This window comes from Jaculus jaculus, chromosome 2 (genome assembly GCF_020740685.1).
Source record: "Jaculus jaculus isolate mJacJac1 chromosome 2, mJacJac1.mat.Y.cur, whole genome shotgun sequence".
Taxonomy (NCBI): domain Eukaryota; kingdom Metazoa; phylum Chordata; class Mammalia; order Rodentia; family Dipodidae; genus Jaculus; species Jaculus jaculus.
In genome coordinates this window covers 123,299,390-123,324,040 of record NC_059103.1, presented here as the reverse complement: position 1 = coordinate 123,324,040, position 24,651 = coordinate 123,299,390, and the positions used below count along the sequence as shown (strand labels likewise).

The 24,651-nt window shown below is 37.0% G+C and overlaps 1 protein-coding gene across 2 annotated transcripts in view; it reads left to right on the top strand.

Moving 5' to 3' along the window:
* Positions 1–24,651, top strand: part of Atp6v1h (ATPase H+ transporting V1 subunit H) — a 105,577-nt gene that overhangs the window by 19,072 nt on the left and 61,854 nt on the right. The window contains exons 5-8 of one of the 2 annotated variants that reach the window (XM_004653359.3): positions 4,732–4,845; positions 7,888–7,992; positions 11,328–11,381; positions 24,078–24,175. In XM_004653359.3, coding sequence (XP_004653416.1) covers positions 4,732–4,845; positions 7,888–7,992; positions 11,328–11,381; positions 24,078–24,175 — 371 coding nt within the window. The remainder of the gene's footprint in view (positions 1–4,731; positions 4,846–7,887; positions 7,993–11,327; positions 11,382–24,077; positions 24,176–24,651) is intronic. The other variant, XM_004653360.3, reaches the window with a different exon arrangement.

Genomic DNA, 24,651 nt, shown 5'->3' with positions numbered 1-24,651 from the left:
TATTTACCCCTCGCTTTTGTGTAAGGATATTTACTGGATATAGTTTTAGTTTTTTGCTTGTTTCACAACACAATATGTTAGAATAATTCCATGTTAATTCACTTAAGTCTACCATATTCTGCTTTTGATATCCACCCAGTGCTCTAAAAGTGAACATACCATAGTTTACTCAATCAGGTCCCAGCATTTTGTAGCCAGAAATAACAAGGCAAAGAATAACCTTATTCTTTTGAACTGTTGGAAAGCATACTTCATGGTACATTTTCAGAGGCTGGATTGTTAGGTAAAGAGCAATTACATATATCCCTTTGTTAAGCTGTTGGCCAGGGTTTTATCTTATGTTCTCACTGGTAGTGTATGCAAGTATGTTTCCCAGCAACATTTTTAGCAGAAGTCATTGTCAGGCTGTCCTACTGCTGTTTGCAATGACCAGAGGTGGAACTTCTTTGGACCTTTTTAAAAAGATACTTTTATATCTACCTCTGAATTATCTGACTTCAATAAGTTTATTTTTCTGTGAGGTTTAGGTGCTTTTTTCCTCCTTAGTTTTTGAGTTCATTCTAAATCCTTGAGGGATTTAGATTTCTTACTTGTGACATTGTTTATGTACCTTTTTGTATCATAAAAATTCATTATGTGTCTTTTTTTTTTTTTTGCATTTTAAGACAGAGTCAATCTTTGTAGCTTAGGCTGAGCTGGGACTCACTGTGGTTTTGCATTTATAACAATCCTGTTTTAACTTTTCAAGTATTGGGGTTTTAGGTGGAAGCCACCATGTCTCAGGTAGTTTTTATTCATTTATTTTGAGATAGAGTCTAGCTATGTAGCCCAAGCTGGCTTCAAACTCATGATCCTTCTACATCAGCTTCTTGAGTGCTGGGATTATAGGCAGGTACCATCTTGCCCAGACTAACATTTTTGAAATCTGGCTTTTATATCATAGAAAGCAAGCAAGAGGGGTGTGTGTGTGTGTGTGTGTGTGTGTGTGTGTGTGTGTGTGTGTGTTAGTGTTACTGGGAAGTGAACCCAGGGCTTCATGCATGTCAGATAAGCATTTTTTACCACTGACCTATATTCATAGCACTCTTTTATTTTATTTTTTTCTTTTCTTTTGAAATTGTCTCAGTAAGTTGCTTGGGTTGGCCTTGAACTCATCTTGTAGCCAAGGCAGGCCTTGCCTTAGCTTCTTAGGTAGGATTACATACAGATCTGTGCTATTAAACCTGACTAGGTAATAAATTGTAAAACTCACATTTTTTTCTAGTACTTACATAGTTTCACTTTTTACATTTATATAGTTGATTCACTTAGAATTGGTTCTTATGTGTGGTATGAGGTAAATATTTAATTTTATGCTTTTTACGTGACCCTTCAGTTGTTACAGCCCTATTTATTAAGATGTCTGTCGTAGCCATTGTGGTTAGAGGTGCTGCCTCTGATCACAAACCTCCATAAACATAAATTTAATTTGGGATGCCTGTGTAATTCATTTGGAATTCCTGTGTGTTCAACTCCAGTACCACCAATTTTAATTATAGAGCTTGTTATGTTGTCTAGTTCACTTTGTAACTTATTTGTTTAAAAGTGTTTTTTTTCCTAGCAATTCTTCTATTGTTTATCACAATCTATGGAATAGTTTGTTGGAATTTTTACTGAGTTGCCTTAAATTCAGAAATTAGGGAGAAATAACATTTACTATACTGAAATTTTAGGTTGAACAATAAGATAAGAAGGATAAGAACAAAGGGCATTTTGATGTCTTAAGGAATGCTTTGCACGTAAAGGTTTTTGCATATTAAGTTTATGCTTAAATTATTTATATTATTTTTCTGTTTTAAACTTCATTTCTTTTTTATTTTTGGACTTGTTTATGTAAAAGTTATGGAACTAGGAATATTCATTTTATATGTTGGTGACTTATTTTATTTGAATTAGTTTAAAATTGAATTTCCTTATAACTCATAAAGGTGCAGTCTGTCAGTAGATATAATTTCACTTTAAAAATTTTTATGTCTGATTATTGTTTTGGTTAGTGTCTCTGATAAAATATCAAATAGCAGAGCCAGTGTGCACCTTAGTTGTTTTCATGATTGTGATGGAAATGTCTGCAACATTCAGTTTAGATCTCACGTATAAAGAGTTTCACAACTTTGTGTGTCATGTTTTCAACATATTGCTACTTTCTTAGATTTGTTAATGCTTTTTTATTTTGTTAGTGTATGTCTGTTTTTTAAAATATTTAATTTATTTATTTGTGAGAGATTGAGAGAGAAAGAGTATGAATGAGCGTGCCAGGGCCTCTTGCCACTGCAAACAAACTCCAGATGCATGCATCATCCTGTTCATTAGGTTTACGTGGGTTCTGGGGAGTTAAAATTGGGCCCTTAGGCTTTGTAGGGAAGTGCCTTAACCACTAAGTGATCTCTCCAGCCCGTATGCTAGTTTTTAAATGTATCACTTGTATTTGAGAAGATAAATTCTTTTAGTATATGCAGTTTGATCATTTATCTAGCATCTTCTGTGGTTTAGATTTTGTAAAGGTGGATGCTATATTATTTGATATATACATTTATTAGTATATAAGGTCAGTGAATTATGGCATTTAACATTAAAAAGTATACTTGTCATGAAATGGAATTTAAGCCATAATGCATTAACTTTGGAATAGCAATCTGTGGTGGTGTGGGTTCCTCCTCCTCCTTTTTTCTTTGTCCTGACACAAGGTCTGGCCATGCGGTTTAGGCTGGCCTCAAACCCCAAATCCTTCTGTCTCAGCCTCCCCAGTGCTGTGATTATAGGCATGTGCCATCAAACTCTTGTCTTTTTTCTTTTCTTTAAAAATTTTTTATTTTTATTAAATTATGAACTTTGTGAACCAGTTCTGGGTTGGTCATATTCCCCTCAGGTCTTATTCCCTCTTTTCCCATCTCCTTCCACTGAGCATTCTCCTCAGTAGTGTTATTGGGATTTACTATGGGGCTGTGAATGCATCAGTCTCTGTGGGCAGGGGGAAAATGCCTCACGATACTCCTTTCTACCCCGTGGCTCTTACAATCTTTCCAGCCCCTCTTCCACAATGTTCCCAGAGCCTTGGTGGGTGTGTTATAAGTCCACTTTAGTGTTGAGCTCTCTGCACCTCCGGATCTCTGCTTTGATGAATGTTGAGTGTCCTCTGTCTACTGCCATCTTCTTGGAGCTGGTGGTTTCTTTTTGTTTCTTCCTGTATGTGTGTCTTAGTCCATCGCTGTTTCAGGTGAATAATTTCATTTTAGATGCATCTCTTGTGTACACTGTAGACTTCAGTCTTGTTTTTTCAAAGTGAGTATGAGACAAAGCTTTGCTAGGATTTGGTATTTATAAGAATAATTAGAAATATGTAGTAGAGTAATTATTGGCTTACCTGACTTTTAGTCTGTGGATGAAAGAAATCATTATCATAACTATTGTAACTAATTTTCTAGACTACTATGATTTTTTGCTTAAGAAAATGGTAGCCTATTTCCCATAACTATTAGCAGAGATCAATATTAAAACTGTTATATTTGAAAGTATGTAAATATTGATCTAAAAATTTATTGCTTATTAAAATTTCTGTTTTCTATAGCAAATATTGTGTATCTACCTATTTATATGATATGCTGCATTTACAATGTTTATCTGTCCCATATTTTTTTGGCATGGTACCTACAGGCAGCTGTTACTATTGGTCTGTGTTTGGGTTTCTTCAGGTTTTTATTCTGAGAATTGGAAAAGACACACGCAAAGTAAAGTAGCAAGAGACTGTTAGCAAGTAAAGCCAAAGGAACAATAAAAGGAGGAGGTTGGGGAATCTGCTGCAAGGGCTCAGTGACCTTCTTGAGCTAGATTGCCCAAGAACAGGAGGGTTACTGTTTGAGCTTCTTTTTGTGAGGTCTGGACTATGGATGAGTTGAGGCATAGTTTGGGTGACTCTGGCTCGACTGACAGGCTTGATTGCATGGCCCTTTCCATAGTAGGCATAAAACGGTAAATAGACAATTCTTCCCAAAAGTTCTGTTTTCCTTCCTGGCATGCACTTCAGGATGGATGGACCCTTGTCTTCCAATCCTGGATGTCCTGTAACACATCCGAATAGAAACTGACCTCAAAGAGAATCTTCCTAAAGATTTCTAGGGGAGGAATGAGTTGTTTCATTGTTCAAAATGGAATTTACACACACCTTGATGTTGATGGGGGTTCTAGGTTGCCAGGAGGTTGTTAGGTGGATTGTTAGGAAAAGTGTGTCTTACTACCAAAATCAGGTAATATCTTGAGTTGCTAAGCTGCTTTCCTATGCTTGCCTGCATTGTGACTATTTGAGATTTATCTGGTTCTTTTATTGTCTGTTAGTAATTTGAGGCCCTTCCTGCTGATCCTTTTTCTAGGCTGTGCTGCTCTCTTTCCATTTCAGTTTTCTTTGACAGCTAGAGTGTTTATGCTTAGGTGTTGGTAGAAGTGTCAAGACAATGTTGAAAACTAAGAAGAAATATTACATACAGTCCCAAATCTTGTCATTTAGAACAATCATAGTCATTAAAAGGTGAATTTATGAAGTATTTTCCTTCCACCATCCCCACCCTCTTGCCCCATGATATTAATGACAAAGAGACAAATTATATACCCATACAATGGAAAAAGAACACATGCTGACAAGCAAGACATAAAATGAGTAGTGAAACCAGTATATAATTGTTATGTTCTTTTCTGTTTTAGGAAAATCACCAGCGTGTCAGTATTTTCTTTGACTATGCAAAACGCAGCAAGAGCACTGCTTGGCCTTACTTTCTGCCAATGTTGAATCGCCAGGATCCATTTACTGTTCACATGGTAAATTTTGAATTTATCATATTGTTTTATAAATATTGTATCAGTTGTTTTCCTTGTTGTTGTGATGGAATACTTAATAAGGAGCAACTTCAGGGAGATGATGTTTATTTTGCCTCCTAGTTTGAGAAGATGCAATCCATCACGGCAGCAGGTGACTCTGTGGTGGCAGTAGTGTGCCAGATGATGCTTATGTCCTAGGCAACCCGGAAGCCAAAGGTAGAGAGGAAACAGGGCTGGATTATGAAACTTCAGGCCTCATCTCCAGTGATCCACTTTTTCCAGTGAGATGTCACTTCCTAAATATTCCACAACTTCCCAAAATGGGTGGGCAAGTATTCAAACACATAAGCCTATGGGGACTATTTCACATTCAAACCACAACACAAACACATACACACTTCACATTCAAACCACAGCGTATACACATACACATGCATATGTGCATACATATAAGATATAAGAAGATAATTAAAAAATTTAATTTATAAAGTTAAGGTTACATTCTAACCCAGATAAGAAACAAACATAGGCAGTTTATAACTTGGCAACTTCCCTGTTTCCTAGGAGTAACTACTTTCTTTAATAATGTCAAGAGGGGACATTGGCAAGTGGAAGGAGGAGATAGTGTTGCTCTGATACAGTTACCAAGTTTTGAAGATTAGTGGATAATGAGTTTATTACATCAAAGTACACAATTAGTTTATATGTGCAAACAGTTTGAGATAATCTGTAGCAAGATAGACCACATTTTACTATGTAGAAATTAAATTTGCTTTGAAAATGATACTGTGTTTCATTGTATAAGTAAATAATTTTTTGAGATCATAAACACACTAGTTTTAAACTTAACTTGAAGGGGTATGTCTGGAATTCTCAACACTGAAGAAGAAAATGTTGAGGAAATAAACCTTTATACAAACAAGCCTTCTCTATTTCCAGTGTAGAATGGGCTACAGGTGGCCTTAGTAAATTGCTTTAATTTCTTTAAGTCAAGGGCCACTGTCAGTGAAAAATTTTCTCTTTTTTTGATTTTTCACGGTAGGGTCTTGCTCTAACCTATGTTGACCTGGCATTCATTATGCTCATTATGTAGTCTCAGGGTGGCCTCAAACTCATAGCAATCTTCTTACCTCTGCCTCCTGAGTGCTGGGATTAAAGGTGTGTGCCACCATGCCTGGCATTGAAATATTTTTTTACAAGTGTTTCTCTTTACTTCTTTTTCTCTATGTATTCATATTTTTATACTTGTCTACTCATATTCTGTATATGTTATAAAATGCATAAAAGGGAAATGCAAAAGGATGAAATAGGCTGCAATTTTTTGTGAATTACTTTGTAAAAACCATTATATATATCCTTTCAAATTATAGTGCCTTGTTATTACTGTCTGAATGATTAGTGTAAATGTCTTCCTAGAGTTATAAAATTGACTTAGATGCAGTTTTGGCAGGGTTTATTGTCAAATGTGCAGCCATATCTAAATTAACCTTTTGTTGTTACCTTTCTTAGTATTGAACCCAAGCTGTTGCACATGTTAGGCAAATGCTCTATCACTGAGATCATTCTAAGTCCTGTCCCCAAATTAACTCACTCACTCCTTCCTTCCTTTTTCTTTTTTCTGTTTTTGAAACAGGGTCTCATATAGCTCAGGCTGTACTTAAAGTTACTATGTAGCTGAGAAGGATGGTTTCCTACATTCTGACTCAGCACATATTGTAGGCATGCATCACCATGCCCAATTTATAGAGTGCTGAGGATCAGACCCAGGGCTTCAGGCATGCTAGGCAAACACTGTGCCAATGGAGCTAATGTTTCCAGTCTCTAAATTAACTTTTGATCTAAGATTTATTTTTTTGTTTATGTGTGTAGTAAATGAGGTACATATATGTGTGCAGATGCATGTGTTCTTGTCCATGCATGTGGAGCCCAGAGAAAGACATTGGGTGTCCTTTCTCACTTCCATTTTATTTATTTATTTTTTTTAAAGTATATATATACATATATATGTATATATGTAATTTTGTTTATTTATTTATTTGACAGAGAAAGAAGGGGGAGAGAGAGAAAGAATATGAATGGGTGCCCCAGGGCCTCCAGCCACTTCAAACAAACTCCAGACACGGTGTGCCCCCTGATGCATCTGGCTAATGTGGGTCCTGGGGAACTGAACCTGGGTCCTCTGGCTTTGCAGGCAAATGCCTTAACTGCTAGGCCATCCCTCCAGCCATTCCATTTTATTTCTGAGACAGTGTCTCTTACTCAACTTGGCTATGCCATTTTTCAGTTAGATTATCTGACCAGGAAACCCCAGTGTTCTACCTGTCTCTGCCTCCATCAGGGCTGGGGTTACAGATGTATCTGGCCATGCTTAGATTTTTTTTTTTTATATGAGTGCTAGGGATTGAACTCAGGTCCTCATGCTTGTATAGCAAGTGCTTGTACCCAGAAAGCCACCTTTGGTGAAACTTTAAACTGTGAGGGGCAGACTGTTGTTGGGCTGCCCTGTGTTGATAGAGCTCGTGCAGCAGTAGACATGCTATTGTCTTGTTCTTTGTTTTCTCCTGTTTACTTGGCATGCACTGCCGATACCATTTCAACCCCTAAGTTTCCTATAGGAAGACTTCTAAGTCAGTGATCTAAAGCATTTTGCTGGTCTTAAAATGAACCTAGTCTTTTTATTTCTCTTGAGACATGTTCTTATTATGTAGCTCAGGTCTGAAACTCATAATCCTTTTGCTTCAGCCTTTCCAATGCTTGAGTATTGGGATTATAGGTGTGTGCCACTATTGAAGTGCAAAGCAATCCAGGGAATGTCGTGACATTCTTAAAGCACAAATAATTCTTGTTCACTTTAATGGAAATATTTTAAAATATAGTTGGAACATTGTCTTGAGTTAAAAAGGTATTATACACTATTTTTTGTAGGAATTGAGTACTATGAAAATCATACAGCAGGCTGGTGAAAAGTCTTATCATTTAAGGTATTTGATGTGATTTTGAGAATTACTATGGTATTAAGATATATTTATTATTTGTTTTCAGGCTGCAAGAATTATTGCAAAGTTAGCAGCTTGGGGGAAAGAATTGATGGAAGGCAGTGACTTAAATTACTATTTCAATTGGATAAAAACTCAGCTGAGTTCACAGGTAACATAAATTTCTTTGTAACTTATTCTGCTAAGATACTTATGGTAAATATGTTGAATTACAGAAAGTGTTTTATTAAAATAATGCCATTTTGAATTTGATAAGTAAGCCAAACCACTCTTGGGTATGGTAGCATGCTTCATTTCTGTTTCTTTGACTGGCTTCCATTCAAACCTTTTCTGTCTTTTCTGCCATTTGAGGCTTCCTACTCTTGCTTTTCAGTGGTCAGGGAATATCTTCTTTATAGGTGGCTGCCAGGATTGCACAGCTTGGAGAACTGAAAGAAGCTGCGCGCATGTGCTCACATAAAGCTCTGGATACAGGAAAAGAACTCATACACTTGGAGAACACGTGTGGCAAGCTGTGGTGTGAGAGACTTACGGGTGCAGCCCTTACCTCTGCCTCAGGATTTGAACTACCAAAATTTGTGCAAGATATCTTGGTTTGGGGGCAAGATATCTGAAAGTTTATAGTGAGGTCTTTATGCCCTTTTGATCACTTAACTAGGCTGAGCTGTTTCACTAGTTGTACCAATAAAGAAACTAGTGTTGGGTACTTCTAGAGTAGTTTCAAACTACAGAAAACACATTACAGACCACTAGTCAATCTGCTTGTCCTTGTCTTGGCCAAGAGTTCATACCAGGCTTCCAGGTGTCTCTGGGCAAGCCTTTTAAGCTTTTGGTTAATATTAGGTGGTAAGATGGAGGTTTACTAGGAATAATGCTTAAAAGAGCAGAGAAATTAAGGTGGATTGGGGAAGAATATTCTGGGAAGAACAAGGAGAAGAGCGTGTGTGATGGTGGGGGTCATAGAGGAATTAAACCAGGAGAGTTTGTAATGTCACAGCAACATTCATAATTACTATACTGTCACCTTTAGGTTTTAAGTAATTGTCTATTTGAAATACATTTTGGAAACTTGGAATTTAGGTGAACCTATTATTGATAGATATTAATTTGAGGCATGAGAACTACCATCATGTTTTGCTTAGATTTACTTTTTTATGCTGTTGCCTTTCTTTTGAAGCTTATTTTCTTTTTGTTTTTGGGTAGATATATTTTACATTACTTTGAATGAAATTAAATCTTTTAAATGTCAGTATCACTTTTAACCCTTTTGTAGAATTATTTTTTCAAAGTATTTTTATGAACTTCAATTTGTAGATGAGTTATTTAAAACATGGGAAGCATCTGAAAAAAAAAAAAAAAGGTAAAGAGATTATCAAATCCAGCTTTTCTTTTTTCTTAAGACCCTTTTGGTGTATAAAACAAGTCTCCTGTACCTAGTCCTTTAGAATACTCACTTTGTTTTAAGTAATAAATTACTGCCTGATTCTAGAATTTCAAATAAAGCTCACTAAATATTTAAATTTTTATTAATTATTTGAGAGAGTGAGAGAGAGAGGCAGACACACACACACACACACACACACACACACACACACACACACACACACACGGGGGTTGGGGGTGGGGGGGAAGGGAATGGGAACACCAGGGCCTCCAGTCACTGCAAACAAATTCTAGATGCATGCCACCTTGAGCATCTGAATTATGTGCCTCCTGGGGAGTTGAACCGAGGTTAACTGCTAAGCCATCTATCTGTCCAGCCCTCATTCATTCTTTAAAAAATGAAAAAGTTGATGTGTAACAATGAAATTTTAAGTTTCTAAACACATGTGGAATCAGAATGCATAGCTAAATAGACAACATTCCCATTTTTTTCTATTTTGAAGTTATCCTTTTAAAAATGTTTTATATTTATTTATTTATTTATTTGACAGAAAGGAGGGGGGAGCGAGGAAGAGAGAGAAAGAATATGGGCAGTCCAGGACCTTCAGCCACTGCAAAGAAACTCCAGATGCATGTGCCACCTTGTGCATCTGGCCAACATGGGTCCTGGGGAACTGAACCTGGGTCATTTGCCTTTGCAGGCAAATGCCTTAACTGCTAAGTCATCCATCCAGCCCTGAAATTATCCTTTTAAATGAGATATATTCTGCTTTTATGTAGCTTTCTGGTGAGGCTCAATTGTAGCTGAATTCATAAAGTGAAAACAGGTATGGAAGAGAGCATGCTACTGTAGTTTCCTATTTCCTGTGTTTCAGTTTCACCTTAGACATTTGCTAATAATGGTATTCTTTACACTGTGCCTCAGAAATGAACTGTCACTCCTGAAATGATTGGCATCCATCTAATGCTTATATGCTTATAACCATGTCCAGTAAATAGGGGAAGATAATTCTGTCCTTACTAGTGGAGAAAACATTTCAAATACTAGCATAGTTTTCATTAGCATTGAGTTTCTTAATGTTAAATGTTCTTTAAGCCTTTCTCTTTCTCTTTCTAGTACATTCTTTCTGTCACAGTCTTTGGCTTTCAGATGTGGCTTTACTGCTTTGCAAGTCTTTTTGCTATTGGGTGTCTCCTGAGGGTACCAGGCACAATCTGTCTTTGCTTCTCAGGGACTGAGTGTTACTTCTGCACTGGTTCTGATCATACTTTATTTCTTGCTGTGGGAAGAAAATTCTTCCATACCCTTTCATCAGGATTAAAATTTAGATTTCTTGCTTAAAGAAAATAAGGTAGGATTATTTGGGATTTTATATGCTACCTTGCTTAAATGTCTGTAACTGTGCTATATGCGTAAATTATTTGCCCCTCCCCCCATGAAACAGTCCATAATTTCCTATTGTAGTAAAAAATAAGCTCTCAAACCTCCAAATTGTAGTCACATTTTCCTATTTTGCTCTTCTGTGTTATAATGGCAAGTTTTGATATATATCTATGTCAAACATTATCTGTTAAGTGCCTGAGACTTTGTCCTTAGGAATAAACATTTTCTTTCGGACATTCCTGATCAGTTTTCTTTCACACTTTTAGTCTTGACCTGCTGTCTTACATTTTCTTTGATCATTTCTGCATTTGAGATGTTGAGTCTTGAAATGACTTGCTAGCATTGCTTTGTGTCATCTAATTTGAAGTCTCAGATTATATCTTCTTGCCATTAAGCATCTATTCCATAAGCTTTGCTAGAGAATCTGATGCCGACAGTGCAGTGTAAGGCAGTTAGTAAATGTTGAGACAGAAAGTTTTGTTGTTTTACTTGGGAAATATATCTTGTTTAGCATTCAGATTATTGCTTCATTTTTAGTGGTCTATTAAGGTCTAGTAGACAACAATGATAATTACAATATTTTATATCATCCTCATGATTTTTGTAAGGTTGGATTAGGGAAAATAATTAATAAAACTCACCTACCTCCCTTTTGTAGCTGATACATTAGGATAAAATTAAAAGCAAAACTAAGTAATAAGTCATTTATTTTGTAATAGAAACTGCGTGGTAGCGGTGTTGCTGTTGAAACAGGAACAGTCTCTTCAAGTGATGTAAGTACATTCCTCTTTAATTCACTGGCCTCCTAACACACTGAAAATTGCTTTGAGTCATAGACATTTGAAAATTTAAAGTTTTTTTCTAGTTCCCAAAATGCAAATCTTTTGAACTGATGGGTTACTCACCTTCAGTTAGGCTAACTGCATTGCAAAAATTATATATAAATATTTATGATTTATTATGGTTGCTTTTTTAGTGGGAGATATGAGTCTTGTCCTTTCTTGTTGCTCTTTTTGTTCAGGCCACTTTACTTTAGACCTGAAGATCGAAGCAGGAATCTGAATTCAGGTACACAACTGGAGAGACAATCATAAGGTTATTTGTGTCACAGTCCAGTAGCCAGTAAACTAATGCCTAACCAGCCAGTGGACAGTATTTCAGTTCACTGATGGCACTAAAATGTGCAGCATGGTACTGCTCTGCATTCTGTGTGGACTGTGTGGTGGCCAAGCCTGGACCCCTTTAACCCTGTTTACAACTAGTTTCTGCCCCCGTTTTAAGAGATTAAAGTTTAAGATTTAACTGTGTTTCCCCCAGATTCTTTCTTGGCTAACATTATCTTTCCTATTTGGAAATGGGTAAGCATTGCTGTATTCTAATAGTTCAGGGATTAGATGTGAATTTAGACAAATATAGGTAGGTGAGAGAAACATTGGGAAAAAAAGAAATAGAACTTGTGAGGCACATTTAGCTTCATTTGTTGGGAGCACCTCTAGGATACTGGGAAGCTACCTAAAATTGACCTAAGTGAAGCTCCATATACAACTTGTTAATTTTCTCTTGCTGTGACAAAATCCCTGACAAGTAAAGTAAGAGAGGAAGGGCTTATTTTGGCTTCTAGTTTGAAGTAACAGTCCATTTTGATAGAAGGAGCCTGAAGCAGAGCTGGTTGGTCACAGTTGAGTCAGGAGCCAGGAAGCAGAGAGTGGGTGATGAATCCTCATGCTCAGCTCAGCTTGCTGCTTTTATTCCGTCTGTGACCCCAGCCCTTGGAATGGTGCCACCCACAGTGAGGGTAAGTCTTCCCCACCTCAGTTAACCTAATCTAGAAGATCTTTTCCAGACAGGTTCAGAGGTTTGTTTCCATTGTGAGTCTAAGTCCTATAACCTGAATGGAAATAGCCTCAGAATACACTTTCAAAGCCAGAGGCCAGTTTCTATCAGGTGCATAGATGGAAATATTTTATGAATAGTGTGTTAGGCCAGAAAAGGGAATCTGGAATGGAATCAGAACAAGAAACAAAGCTAGAGACACTCGGGCCCACAGTGGGTAGAGAAAGTAGTGGGGAGATAGGAGATGTATTTGTTCAGCCATAAGCAAATATGTAAATTGGCTGCCTTTATTTCTTTTGAAGTACATTTTTCTTGTTTTTGGTGTATGTGTATGGTTGTATGTGGGTTTGAGTCTGTGTGTTGGTGAGTGTGGGCCACATGTGTACCATGGCACTTATGTGTAGATCAAAGGAGAGCTTCATATGTAGGCCTTACCTTCCTCCTTATTTTGAGGCAAGATCTTCTGTTGCTCATTGAGTTGCATTCATTGCATTTGGCAGGGTACCTAGCCCTTGAACTTTTAGGTGATTCTTCCATCTCTGCCTTCATTCTTGACATAGGTATATGCACTAAGATTACAGATACTCATGCTACAACATCTCTCTTTTTATGTGGATCCTAGGGATCCAAACTGCTTTATCCACTGAGCTTGAATTTCTACCAGCATGAGATCTTGAAAAATTAGGTATTTTAGACATTTTTAGATAATTTGTCTTATAAAATTGTTTGTTAAAGCTTATAAAGGAAATATGAGCTCTGCTGGTATAAGATTGTTTGAGTTGGTATTATATTTGTATAAGAAGTTTTTCTGGCACATTCATACATAGGCATCCCAAATTGAATTAGCATCAGGAGTAATTGTGAATAAAGAGATTTTCTACTTTTTCTGTAGTTCCTCTCAGAACTAAACATGGTCTCTGCCTTTTCCTAAAGCTTCTTTTTCCAGATGGCTATCCATTTGAAAGTAGACCTCACATTGAGAATAGCGTATCAACTTTTCCTTTGATGCTTGTATTGTACTGGGCGAATCTTCATCTGGTAGTTAGCATTTATTGAGCACTTACAGTGTGCTCAGCACTGTTGTACTCATTTTACATTTATGTTGCCTTGACGTAGTCACTCATTTTTATATTTAGGTTGTAATGTTCTCCACATTGTGGATATAAGTAGTGAGGCTGAGCCAAAAAGCACTCAATCTTGCCTGAAGTCACATAGCTTTTGTTATAAGTTCTAATGAAATGAATTCCTTAGAGAGTTGTCCTTGAGACAACGGAAGTAGAATTGAACTGATGGGTTAGAATTGAACTGATGCCTAAAGCATTGTGTATTTAGACTTTTGGTATAAGAATGTCATGGCTTAAAATACTACAGTGTGAAACTGTTTGTAAACTGCCTTATGTAATATAGCCACTTGATGGCAGTATAAAGCAAAGATTTACAGCAAAATGAGAACCATGGCTCAAGTCTGACCTTTCAGAAGCGTCATTATCGGAAGCTATGAGTGAATCATCATAAACATTTTAGTTTAAGTGATAACAAATTAATTTTATTAAGCTGTGTCATGTTGTCTTCACATAGTTGTGAAAATAATAGCACCAAATTTGTTTCCTTACTTTGCTCAGTTCTTTGTTGTTTTGAGTGCAAATTAGAAATCTGTTATCTTCTTTGAAGAAGTAGGACAGCCTCGGAGGTAGATTTCCAGGTTGGTGTTATGACAGGAAGATACTGTGACCTCTATACTTTGGAAGTTTTAGCAAGCATGGCAAGTTTTGTTTCTTTTCCTTTTCTTTCACTGATGGTGTGTACAGGAGAACAAGATGATGACTCCTGCTCCTGTATTGTCTACTGGTCCTTGGCTGCTCTTGTTATGGACCCAAACTACCACTAGTCATTATATTATGAACATTGTTTCACTGGGAGAGGGTGATCTAAGTTGCCAGATTCTTCTCACTTATTAGCTTTGTTTGTTTGCCACTCAGTGCTCTGGCACTGTTCTGATAGAACTTCCTGTGATGATGGCAAGGCTCTGTGTTTCTGTTCTGCCCATGAAGCATTACAGCTTTACTGAAATACATTTCAGAGACTGTAAAATTACCTACTTGTAGTTCTGTGGTTTGTAATATACTTGTAGAAGAATCATGTACCATGACAACGGTTTATAATATTTTCCACATTCTGTAAACTATAAACCACCCTGTATACATTAATAGACTTCCCCATTCCTGCTTTGCTCTTTCAGCTCCTGGCCACTACCAATTTCTATCATTGAGCATCTACTTTCTGTCTCTGGCTTCCTCTCTTTTGGACGTTTCAAATAGATGAAACTATATACATAATTTTCTGTGACATGCTTTTTAAAAATTTAATATATCATAGCAATAAGGCAGAAGACACATAAAAGGGATATACATTGGAAAGGAGGAGACCAAATTATCATTATTTGTAGATGGCATCATTCTATACATAAAGGACCCTAAGGACTCTACCAGCAAGCTGTCAGAGCTGATAAACACCTATAGCTATGTAGCAGGATACAAAATAAACACACAGAAATCACTAGCCTTCCTGTATGCTAACAACAAATACACAGAGGATGAAATCAGAGAATCACTCCCTTTCACAATTGCATTAAAAAAAGTACCTTGGAATAAACCTAACCAAGGAAGTGAAAGATCTCTACAATGAAAACTTTAAAACATTCAAGTGAGAAATTCTAGAAGACACTAGGAAATGCAAAGACATCCCTTGTTCTTGGATCAGAAGAATATTGTGAAAATGTCAGTTGTACTGAAAGCAATCTACACATTTAATGCAATCCCCATCAAAAATCCAATAGAATTCTTCATGGAAATAGAAAAAACAATCCTAAAATTCGTTTGGAAGCACAAAATTCCTCGAATATCCAAAATAATTTTGAGCAACAAATATAAGGATGGAGGTATCACCATACCTGATGTTAATAGAGTCATCCATATTTGAGCATGCACTGTTAGCATTTTTGAATGGGGGGGTTGAGTTTCTTTGCACGTGGCCACCTTTCTTAAATTATTTTCTGTGACAGTCCTGATGCTGTTGCCAATGTATTTTCTGTGACAGTCCTGATGCTGTTGCCAATGTGTATTTTGCTGCTATGCTTTCTTTCTAGTTGAGTGCTATGCCAGTGTGATCTTTTTCAGCCTTCCAGAAGAAGTGGAGGACTTCTTTGTTTCAGTTTTTTACCACTTTGTTGATCAGACCATAAGAAGTGTACCCAAGCAGCAGACATCAGTAGGCTGCCTTTGTAATTCACACAGCACAGGCCTCTTCTGAAATTGTGCTGTTTTAGCCAGTGGGTAGCAGAGTTCACTGGGACTCAAAATAACTGCAAGTCTATTACAGTAGTTGCTCCTTTGCTTTCCATTAGAAGGTGACTGTACTCTGAAAATACCAAATAGAAAATTTCAGAAATAAGCAACTTACAAATTTCAAGTAACTTTTACTAGTCTACTGCTGTAACTGATCCGTTTTATTATTGTTGTCAATCACGTCTGTGCCAAAGTTGTATATTAAACTTTATCATAGGTATCTATATGAATTAAAAACCAGTAAAAATGAGATTCAGTGTTATGTAGTTTCAGGATCCACCAGGGGTCTTCAAGTATATCACTGGTGGATGGTGGGACTACAGTATTTGTTTTTCTTTTTAAAGTTAAAAAATTTTTTTTTGTTTATTTTTTATTTATTTATTTGAGAAGGACAGAGAGAGAAACAAAGAGGCAGATAGAGAGAATGGGCACATCAGGACCTCCAGCCACTGCAAACAAACTCCAGATGTGTGCGCCCTCTTATGCATCTGGCTAATGTGGGTCCTGGGGAATTGAGCCTCGAACCGGGGTCCTTAGGTTTTACAGGCAAGCACTTAACTGCTAAGCCATCTCTCCAGCCCCAGTATTTGTTTTATTATGTAAGTTTTAAGAGCATTGTTATTTACGGAGGTGGTTTTTCATTGTCCTTCTATATTCTTACCACGAAGTTAATACTTTTAAATGTTGTGATTCTTTAGATATATGTACAGAATGAATATTAAGAAAATGAAGAAGCAGATTGTTCCATATAACATTCTCATAAGATTCCTGAACATATTTGAAATCATAGTTTTTTCAGTTGTCTACATTTTCCCTATGAGTATCCTTGCAAGATTATCAAACTTAAATAGTTTTTATTTTTATTTTTTTTTTGAGGTGGGGTCTCACTAGCTCAGGCTGACCTGGAATTCACTATATAGTCTCAGGGTGGCCTTGAACTCACAGCAATCTTCCTACCTCTGCCTCCCAAGTGCTGAGATTAAAGGTGTGCACCATTCACACCTGGCTGAAAAAAACTAGTTTTAATACTACTCTTGCAGTCAGCTTCTCACCATAGGGACAAACACCCAACCAGAAATAGCTTATGGGAAAAAGGGTTTGTTTGAGGCTTACAAGTTCCAGGAGAACACCATCAGTGGCAGAAGAAGCTGGTTCACTTCCATAGATCCAACCAGAGAGACACCACCAGATGCCAGCACCACAAAACCACCAGAGCTCAAACTGTTCTTGTCACACCTTCTGGCGGGACTCAGAGTACCACCCCCCCCAGTATACCTTAGGACTCAGAGGTCTGCCCCCAGTGACACCTCTTCCTCACTGCTGGAAAGTTACAAGGTCCATGTTAGTCTGTGGAGCCTTATGTTTAAACCACCACAGCTACCATGAATTTTTATTGTATAAATAGATTCTATTTTATTTAGTTTTTTCATTATTGTTGACCTTACTGTTACATGGATATAAATAAAACTGGAATAAGTATTCTGAACACATAAAACAAGGAAAAGATGATTTCTCAATTGATAGTGAAATCACCTTTTACAGGTATAAATCTTAATTGAATCTTGGTATTTTATATTTTTTTGGTTTTTCGAGGTAGAGTTTTATTCTAGCCCAGGTGGAACTGTAATTTACTGTGTAGTCTCAGGGTGGCCTTGGACTCACTGTCATCCACCGATCTTTGCCTCCCAGGTGCTGGGATTAAAGGATGTGTCACCACGCCTGGCTAATCATGGTATTTTCTGAATAAGATGAAAGGATCTCTTCATAAGTCCACTCAAAGAGAGCTTTTAGTTATGTGCCTTTTAGTTCCTAAATATCAAGTAAAAGAAATTGTGTGCCTGTGGTGGTTTGAGCCAGGTGTCCCCTATAAACTTAGGTGTTCTGGACGCTAGGTTCCCTAGCTGATAGCAATTGGAAATTAAAGACTCCTGGAGGCAGTATATTGCTGGGGGTAGGGTTATGGCTATTATAGCCAATTTCCCCTTGTTAGTGTTTGGCACACTCCCCTGCTGCTATTGTCCACCTTATGGTGGCCAGGGGGTGATGTTCACCCTCTGCTCATGCCATCAGACTGCAACAGTGCCTTAAGATTATCTAGTGTTTTATAGAAGCTGATTGCAGTTTAATAGCATTTTAAAGAATGTTTTGATGGAGCTTATATTATTTTCCTTTATGGATAAGACAATTTTGAAGAGGATAAGTAATTTAAGTGGGAAAGTTTCTGATTTGTTTCAGTGTTTACTCCCTATTTTTTCCTTCCTTTTTTTTTTTTTTTTTTTTTTTGTTCATCTCCCTTTTTTTTGTAGTGTTGGGGATGGAACTTAGGGCCTTACATATGCTATCCAAGTACTCTGTAGTTGGTGGTATCTCTAGTACTTCTCTCTCCTGTCTTGTCTTTCTTTCTTTCTTCTTCTTCTTCTTTTTTTTTTTTTTTGCTGGTTTTTGAGGTAGGGTCTCTCTCTAGCCTCAGGCTGACCTGGAATTCACTATGTAGTCTCACAGTAGCCTCAAACTCATGGGGATCCTCCTATCTCTGTTTCCCAAGTGCTGGGATTAAAGGCGAGTGCCACCATGCCTGGCTCTTGTCTTGTCTTTTAATGTCATAGCATATATAATGCACAGATGTTAGCCAGTGGGATGAATTTACACATCATGGTTCTGTGGTTTTATCACCTTTTCTCCTAAAAAGATTGATACTATGACAGTGTTGATAGACTCTGTTGATGGTTTGTCTGGCTAAAAACTAACTTTTTAGTTTCATGAGATCCCATGTTTGTCATATTCTGTAGGCTACTGGGGTCTTACTCAGAAAGTCTTTTCATAGGCCTTAGAGTGTTCTCCCTACTGTTTTCTCATGTTGTTTCACAGTCTTGGGTCTTATATTGAGTTCTTTGATCCATTTGAAGTTTGAGTTTTGAGTAAGAGAAGAGTGTCTAGATAAATTCTTTCACATGTAATTATCTAGTTTCTCCAGCACTGTTCGTTGAAAATGCTGTCTTTTCTCCAGAGTGCAAATATCAAGTGGCTATAGTTCCTAGAACTTATATCTGAGTCTTCTATTTCATTGATTTATGAGTCTGTTTTTGTGCCAGTACCATGCTTTTATTACTATGGTTCTGTCATATATCTTGAAATTAGGTATGGTGATACCAACCAGAAGGATTCTTTTTTTTTGAGGGCACTTTTGGCTAGCCTAGGCTTTTTGTTCTTTTTTTTTTTTTTTTTCTGAGGTAGGGTCTTGCTGTAGCCCAGGCTGACCTGGAATTCACTGTGTAGTCTCAGGTTGGCCTTGAAATCTCAACGATACTCCTACCTCTACCTCCTGAGTGCTAGCATTAAAGGTGTGCACCATCATACCTGACAGGCTTTTTGTTCTCCCATGTAAATTTTGAGACTATTTTCTTTTCTAATTCTGTGAAGAATGATACTAGAAGCTTGATTGGAATATTGTTAAACCTGTATATAGCATTGGCCATTTTCATGATGTTCTTCTAATCCATGAACATAGGAGATATTTCCATTCTCTCTGATCTTGCTCAATTTCTTTCTTCAGTGTTCTAATGTTTTCATTGTAGAAGTTTTGCTTCCTTGGCTAGGGATATTCCATGATACTTAATTTTTGTGTGGCTATTGCAAATGGTACTGTTTTCTGGATTTCTTTCTCAGTTTGTTTTGACTAATTTTTTTTTCTCCTGAAGCCTCTTGACTATGTTTCTTCTGTTCAGTGAGAAGTATTCCATCCAGTATTCTCTGTAGGGCTGGTATGTTGCTTATATATCCATAAAGCCATCTTTTTATCATTTAAAGTCTTTCACCTACTGTGAGGGATAATTTTGTTGGGTATAATAGTGTAGGTTGGCAGCTGTGGTCTTCCAACATTTGAAATACTCCATTCCAAACCCTTTTGGATTTTAGAGTTTTCAATGAAAAGTCAGAGTGCGCTGGAGATATGGCTTAGTGGTTAAGGCACTTGCTTGTAAAGCCTAACAACCAGGGTTTGGTTCCCTAGTTTCCACATAAAGCCAGATGCACAAAGTGGCACATGAATCTGGAGTTTGTTTGCAATGGCTAGAGTCTCTGGCATGCCCAGTTTCTGTCTGTCTATCTCTTTCTTTGCAAATACATAAATAAATAATTTAAAAAAATCCAGAAGTAATTCAGTACCTTTTAAATGATGAGCTGTTTTCGCTTGTAGCTTTCAGTACTCTGTTTTTTGGGTTTAGTGTCTTAGCTGTAAGGTGGTGTGGGAAATTTCTTCTGTGGTCCTATTTGATGTTCTGTGTGTCTCTTATATCTGGATGGGCCTCCCTTTGTAAGATTCTGAAATTTTTCTTCTGTAATTTTATTAAATATGTTCTCTATGCCTCTGACCTGTAGGTTTTCCCCTTCTTGTATGCTCATGATTTAAATGTTTGGTCTATATAAGGTATCCTGGATTTTCCTAATGTTCTGTTTGTATGTGTTTTTGAACTTGTTGTTGATTTTGGCCTCCTAATCGATTTCCTCTGTGTTGTTCTTGAGTTTTGATAGTTTCTCTTCCATATAAACTCTGTTGATAAGTTTTTATTTTGGGGGGGGTTAATTGTGTCACTTCATTTTGGTATTTATTATGGTTTTCTTCCATGTCTATATCTCTTTATTGAATTCCATTTTCATTTTTGGTTTGAATTTGTTACTGTGTCTTAGAATTTATTTCTGCATTTGATCATGTCCTCATTTAGGTTATTCCACTGTCTATTGAGTTCTTTTTGTTGATTCTCCTCCACTTCATTCAGCTGTTTGTTCATGGCCTCATTAAAGTTTGTTGAATATGCTTATCATAATTGCATTTTGGGATCCTTTGGAGATTCCTCCAATTAGTTTTCATTGGAGGCTTCCACTATGGGACTAGGCATTCTTGGTGGGGAGATTTTACCTTGGTTTCTTTTGTTATTTGTTTTGAGTTGGAGTTTGCCAATCTGAAGATAATCTCTTTGCCTTGCTGAAAATGCAGCAACAGCATCTTAACTGGGGCTTGTGTTGAGTGGCCTATTTGCCTTACTGTGGGGAGGTTGCAGGTGGTTGGTGTATACTGTGGTCTAAGCAGGGCATGAGGCTGTGGTTGGGGATCTGAGGGATAGTCTGCCTTGCTCGGGGTCCTGTGGGTGTACGGGGGTGAGGGACTGGTTGAACGCAGGAATAGAGCTTCCTGAGTCGTTGAGGCTTATTCTGTCTGTTTTCTTTATTTTAACTGAATGTCTCTGACAGAATGAAAAAAATAAAAAAAACCCTACCTTATATACATGTATTCACATTAAATCTTTAGTTAAAAGAGAAATTAGTCATTTAACAGTCATAAAACATTAAATATTTCAGGGACTGTTAATCAGTCTTCTTCCATTTCATACAAAACTGGTTCCTGGAGTTTGAGACAATTCTGTTTCCAAAGTTACCCTTGTACTTTACTGGGAACAGTAACAAACAGTGCTTTGCTGTCTGTGGGGCTGAGGTTCTGTACTACATTGCAGGTTTGTGTTTTCCAGTTATCACAGTTCCAAACTTTAGAGGCATACTATCTCTTGCCTTTATTATGTTTGTTTTAAAATTTATTTACTTGCAAGCAGAGAGAGTTGAGGGGAGGGAGAAGGAAGGAGGGAGAATATGGGCACCCCAGGACCTCTTGCCACTACAAATGAACTCCAGATGCATGTACTATTTGTGCATCTGGCTTTATGTGGGAACTAGGGAATTGAACCCAGGCTGTCAGGCTTTGTAAACACGTGCCTTTAACCACTGAGCAATCTCTTCAGACCCCTCTTCTCAGACTTAGTTTGTACTTAGGTCATAGTGCTGTCAAGGTGGATGTTGAAAAATGTGTATCACTAATTTTGAAACATCAGTTTCAATTTGGTACAGTATCACTGACTTTTTAATGTTTATCTCAATGAAAGATTATCTTTTCTTATTGTATGGATGGGTTCCTGGATCTCCTTCCTTATCTCTGTCATCTGTAGTATAAAACAGAACATACCTGTATAGCATATTGATTTGCAGTGTTTGAATACATACAAGTGGTTTCTATTTTCTCCTATCTGCTGAGGTGAGTGTGTGAGAGTGCCTATGGGGAATGGAAGAGAGAACAGACCAGAATGCTTATGTCTTTACACAGTTGTGTGATTTTTATCTCAATTTGTCCTTCTGTAGGGTTAGAGATGGGAACTGGCTGGATTGTTACAAGACTAATTTTTTTAAAGTAATTCGATAATTTATAAGAAACTACTAAGCAATTTAAGTGGAAGCAAAGGAATTAATGTAGTCTATTTTAATTGAAGGCAAAAATTCACTCATTTAGCTATTCTATATTTTTGAGTTATCATTTGGAATAGTATGAAAATTGTATCAGTGGTACTCAATAGGAGAGGGCCTTCAAGCTGTAGGACCAGCACCCTACCTAATTATGTTAATTTGTAGTGTGTATGTTGAAGTTGTAACTGATACTGCTGAGTGCATGCTTGCAGTATGTTATATTTCTCAACATACATCATGATGAGTGAACACAAAGACATACATGAACCAAGACATTTCTGCATTGAGAGAAAAATTGATGTGATGGGTTGAAGAGGCTAGAGTGCCCTTGGTTGTATTTTTATTCATTTGTGTCTAGAAATCCTGCTCAAATTCTCTCTGGACAAGAAAGATATGAATTTCCTCTTCTTCAGTAAACATTCCTACCTGCTGACTTAATTGGCAAAAAAATATTCTCCTTTGTGAAAATTTTCTAGAGATGGAATTGTATTTGTCATAAATTTCTGCTAATGCACTGTGTGTGTGTGTGGGGGGGTGGGAGGTTGAGGCAGGCTGTCCCTCCCTAGTGCAGGCTGGCCTGGAACTTGGTATATGATCAAGGATGGTCTTGAATGCTGCAATCCTCTTGCCTCAGCCTCCCAAGTTTTGTATCAAATTATGTTTGTGAATAATTGTGTGCTTAGTACTTTCTAGGTAGAGCACAAGATAACCTTTTATTTATAGCATTTGTCTATGTTTGTCAAATGTACTTAAATTATTGTACTTTTGTATTTGAATTTTGAAATGTTCGGTTTTTATAGGTGATTTAAAAAATTAGAACATTAAGTTTATTAGGGTTTGTGAATATTTATAACAACTGTGATTCCTTTAATTTTTTTTTGTTGTTGTTGTTCTTTTGGTTTTTTGAGGTATGGTTTCCCTCTAGTCCAGGCTGACCTGGAAGTCAGTATGTAGCCGTAAGCTGACCACGACCTCACAACAATCCTCCTACTTCTGCCTCCCGAGTGCTCGGATTAAAGGCATGCGCCACCATGCCTGGCTCCTTTAATTTTTTTTTATTGTTTCTTTATGAAAGCTAGAGTTTGAAACATCCTTTTGTTTTTTTCACTTTTTAAAGATATAAGGCTTATAGTAAATACTTAGACAAGAGCTCAGACCAGATATTTGTACTAACTTTGGCAAAATGAAAGAACTTTTAATTTTCCAGAGGTATGATTCTTATTTCAAGTTTCATATTTAAACACAATTTTTATGAGACACAATTATTGAACTGACAGTTTTAAAATTCAGAGGCATCTTCTCAAGTATTTAGTAAATATTTTAATATACCACCTGGATTTTTTTTGAAGTTTTCATTTATTGGCATTCCTAATTGTCTCTAATAGTGTACAAAATGCATTATTTCACTTAAGCCTAACAGTACCTCTTCAAGGTGTTATTCCTTGGTAGTCTTGACCTTACCAAGGATGAAGAAGCTAACTGTTGTATTGGAAAGATTAAGTAACTTGCCTGAAGTTATTCAAATTATAGGCTTGTCTTCTTTTTGTCTTTATTGTCCTTTGATATTTTTATAATTAGGAAACTATTTCAAAGAAAAAAATTACTCTGTTCCTTAACTTCCATAAATGTGTTAAGTAGTCTTGGTTTGTGTAGACTTAATTTGGGAGACAAAAATTGTCTTTATTTTTAAAAGGCAAAGAGAAAAGGAAATATAATTTTTTTTCATTTTTTTGAGGTAGGGTCTCACTCTAGCCCAGGCTGACGTGGAACTCACTAAGTAGTTTCAGGGTGGCCTTGAACTCATGGCAATCCCCCTACCTCTGCCTCCCGAGTGCTGGGATAAAAGGTACGCACCACCACGCTCAGCCTAGGAAATACAATTTTTGAAAAGATATTAGGGGGTTGGGATGAATGGATGGTAGTAGATTTTAGTAGAAAGCTAGACCTTTCATATGAAATGTTTGTCCTTAGCCCCATGATTTAAAATGTGTTCCATTTCTTTTGCAGAGTTCTCAGTATGTGCAGTGTGTTGCTGGGTGTCTACAGCTAATGCTCCGGATCAATGAGTACCGCTTTGCCTGGGTGGAAGCAGATGGGGTGAACTGGTGAATGCCTTTTACCTATAATGTAGAACACTCAAAAGCATTTCTCCTTGACATTTGATCATCTAAAAGAAGTATTTTACTGCTATTGCTAACTGAACATCTTTTCTCTTGTTTGGCATATGTTTTTTAAGAAGTCAAGTTCTCTTAAGAATCTAATACTGGAGAGAAGAAATTTCAGATACTAAGAATACATGATAATTATAGAAATATTTTGTGATGAATACAGGCAAAAATCAGTAAGGAAGGATCTTAACAAGAAAAAAGGGAGCACAACCTATTATTTTCTTAATGCCATATGATTCCACTCTTTGTTGGACTGTGGTTGGTAGGTTCTAGATCCTTAGGGAGCTGCCTATGAAGGTTTAGCAAACAAACACATGACCTAAAAAAAATCCCAAGGCAAACAGTGGAGATTCTGTTTTATTCTTGGAAGGCCAGTTTATTTCATAATGAGAGATCTAAGTGTTTATAAACCA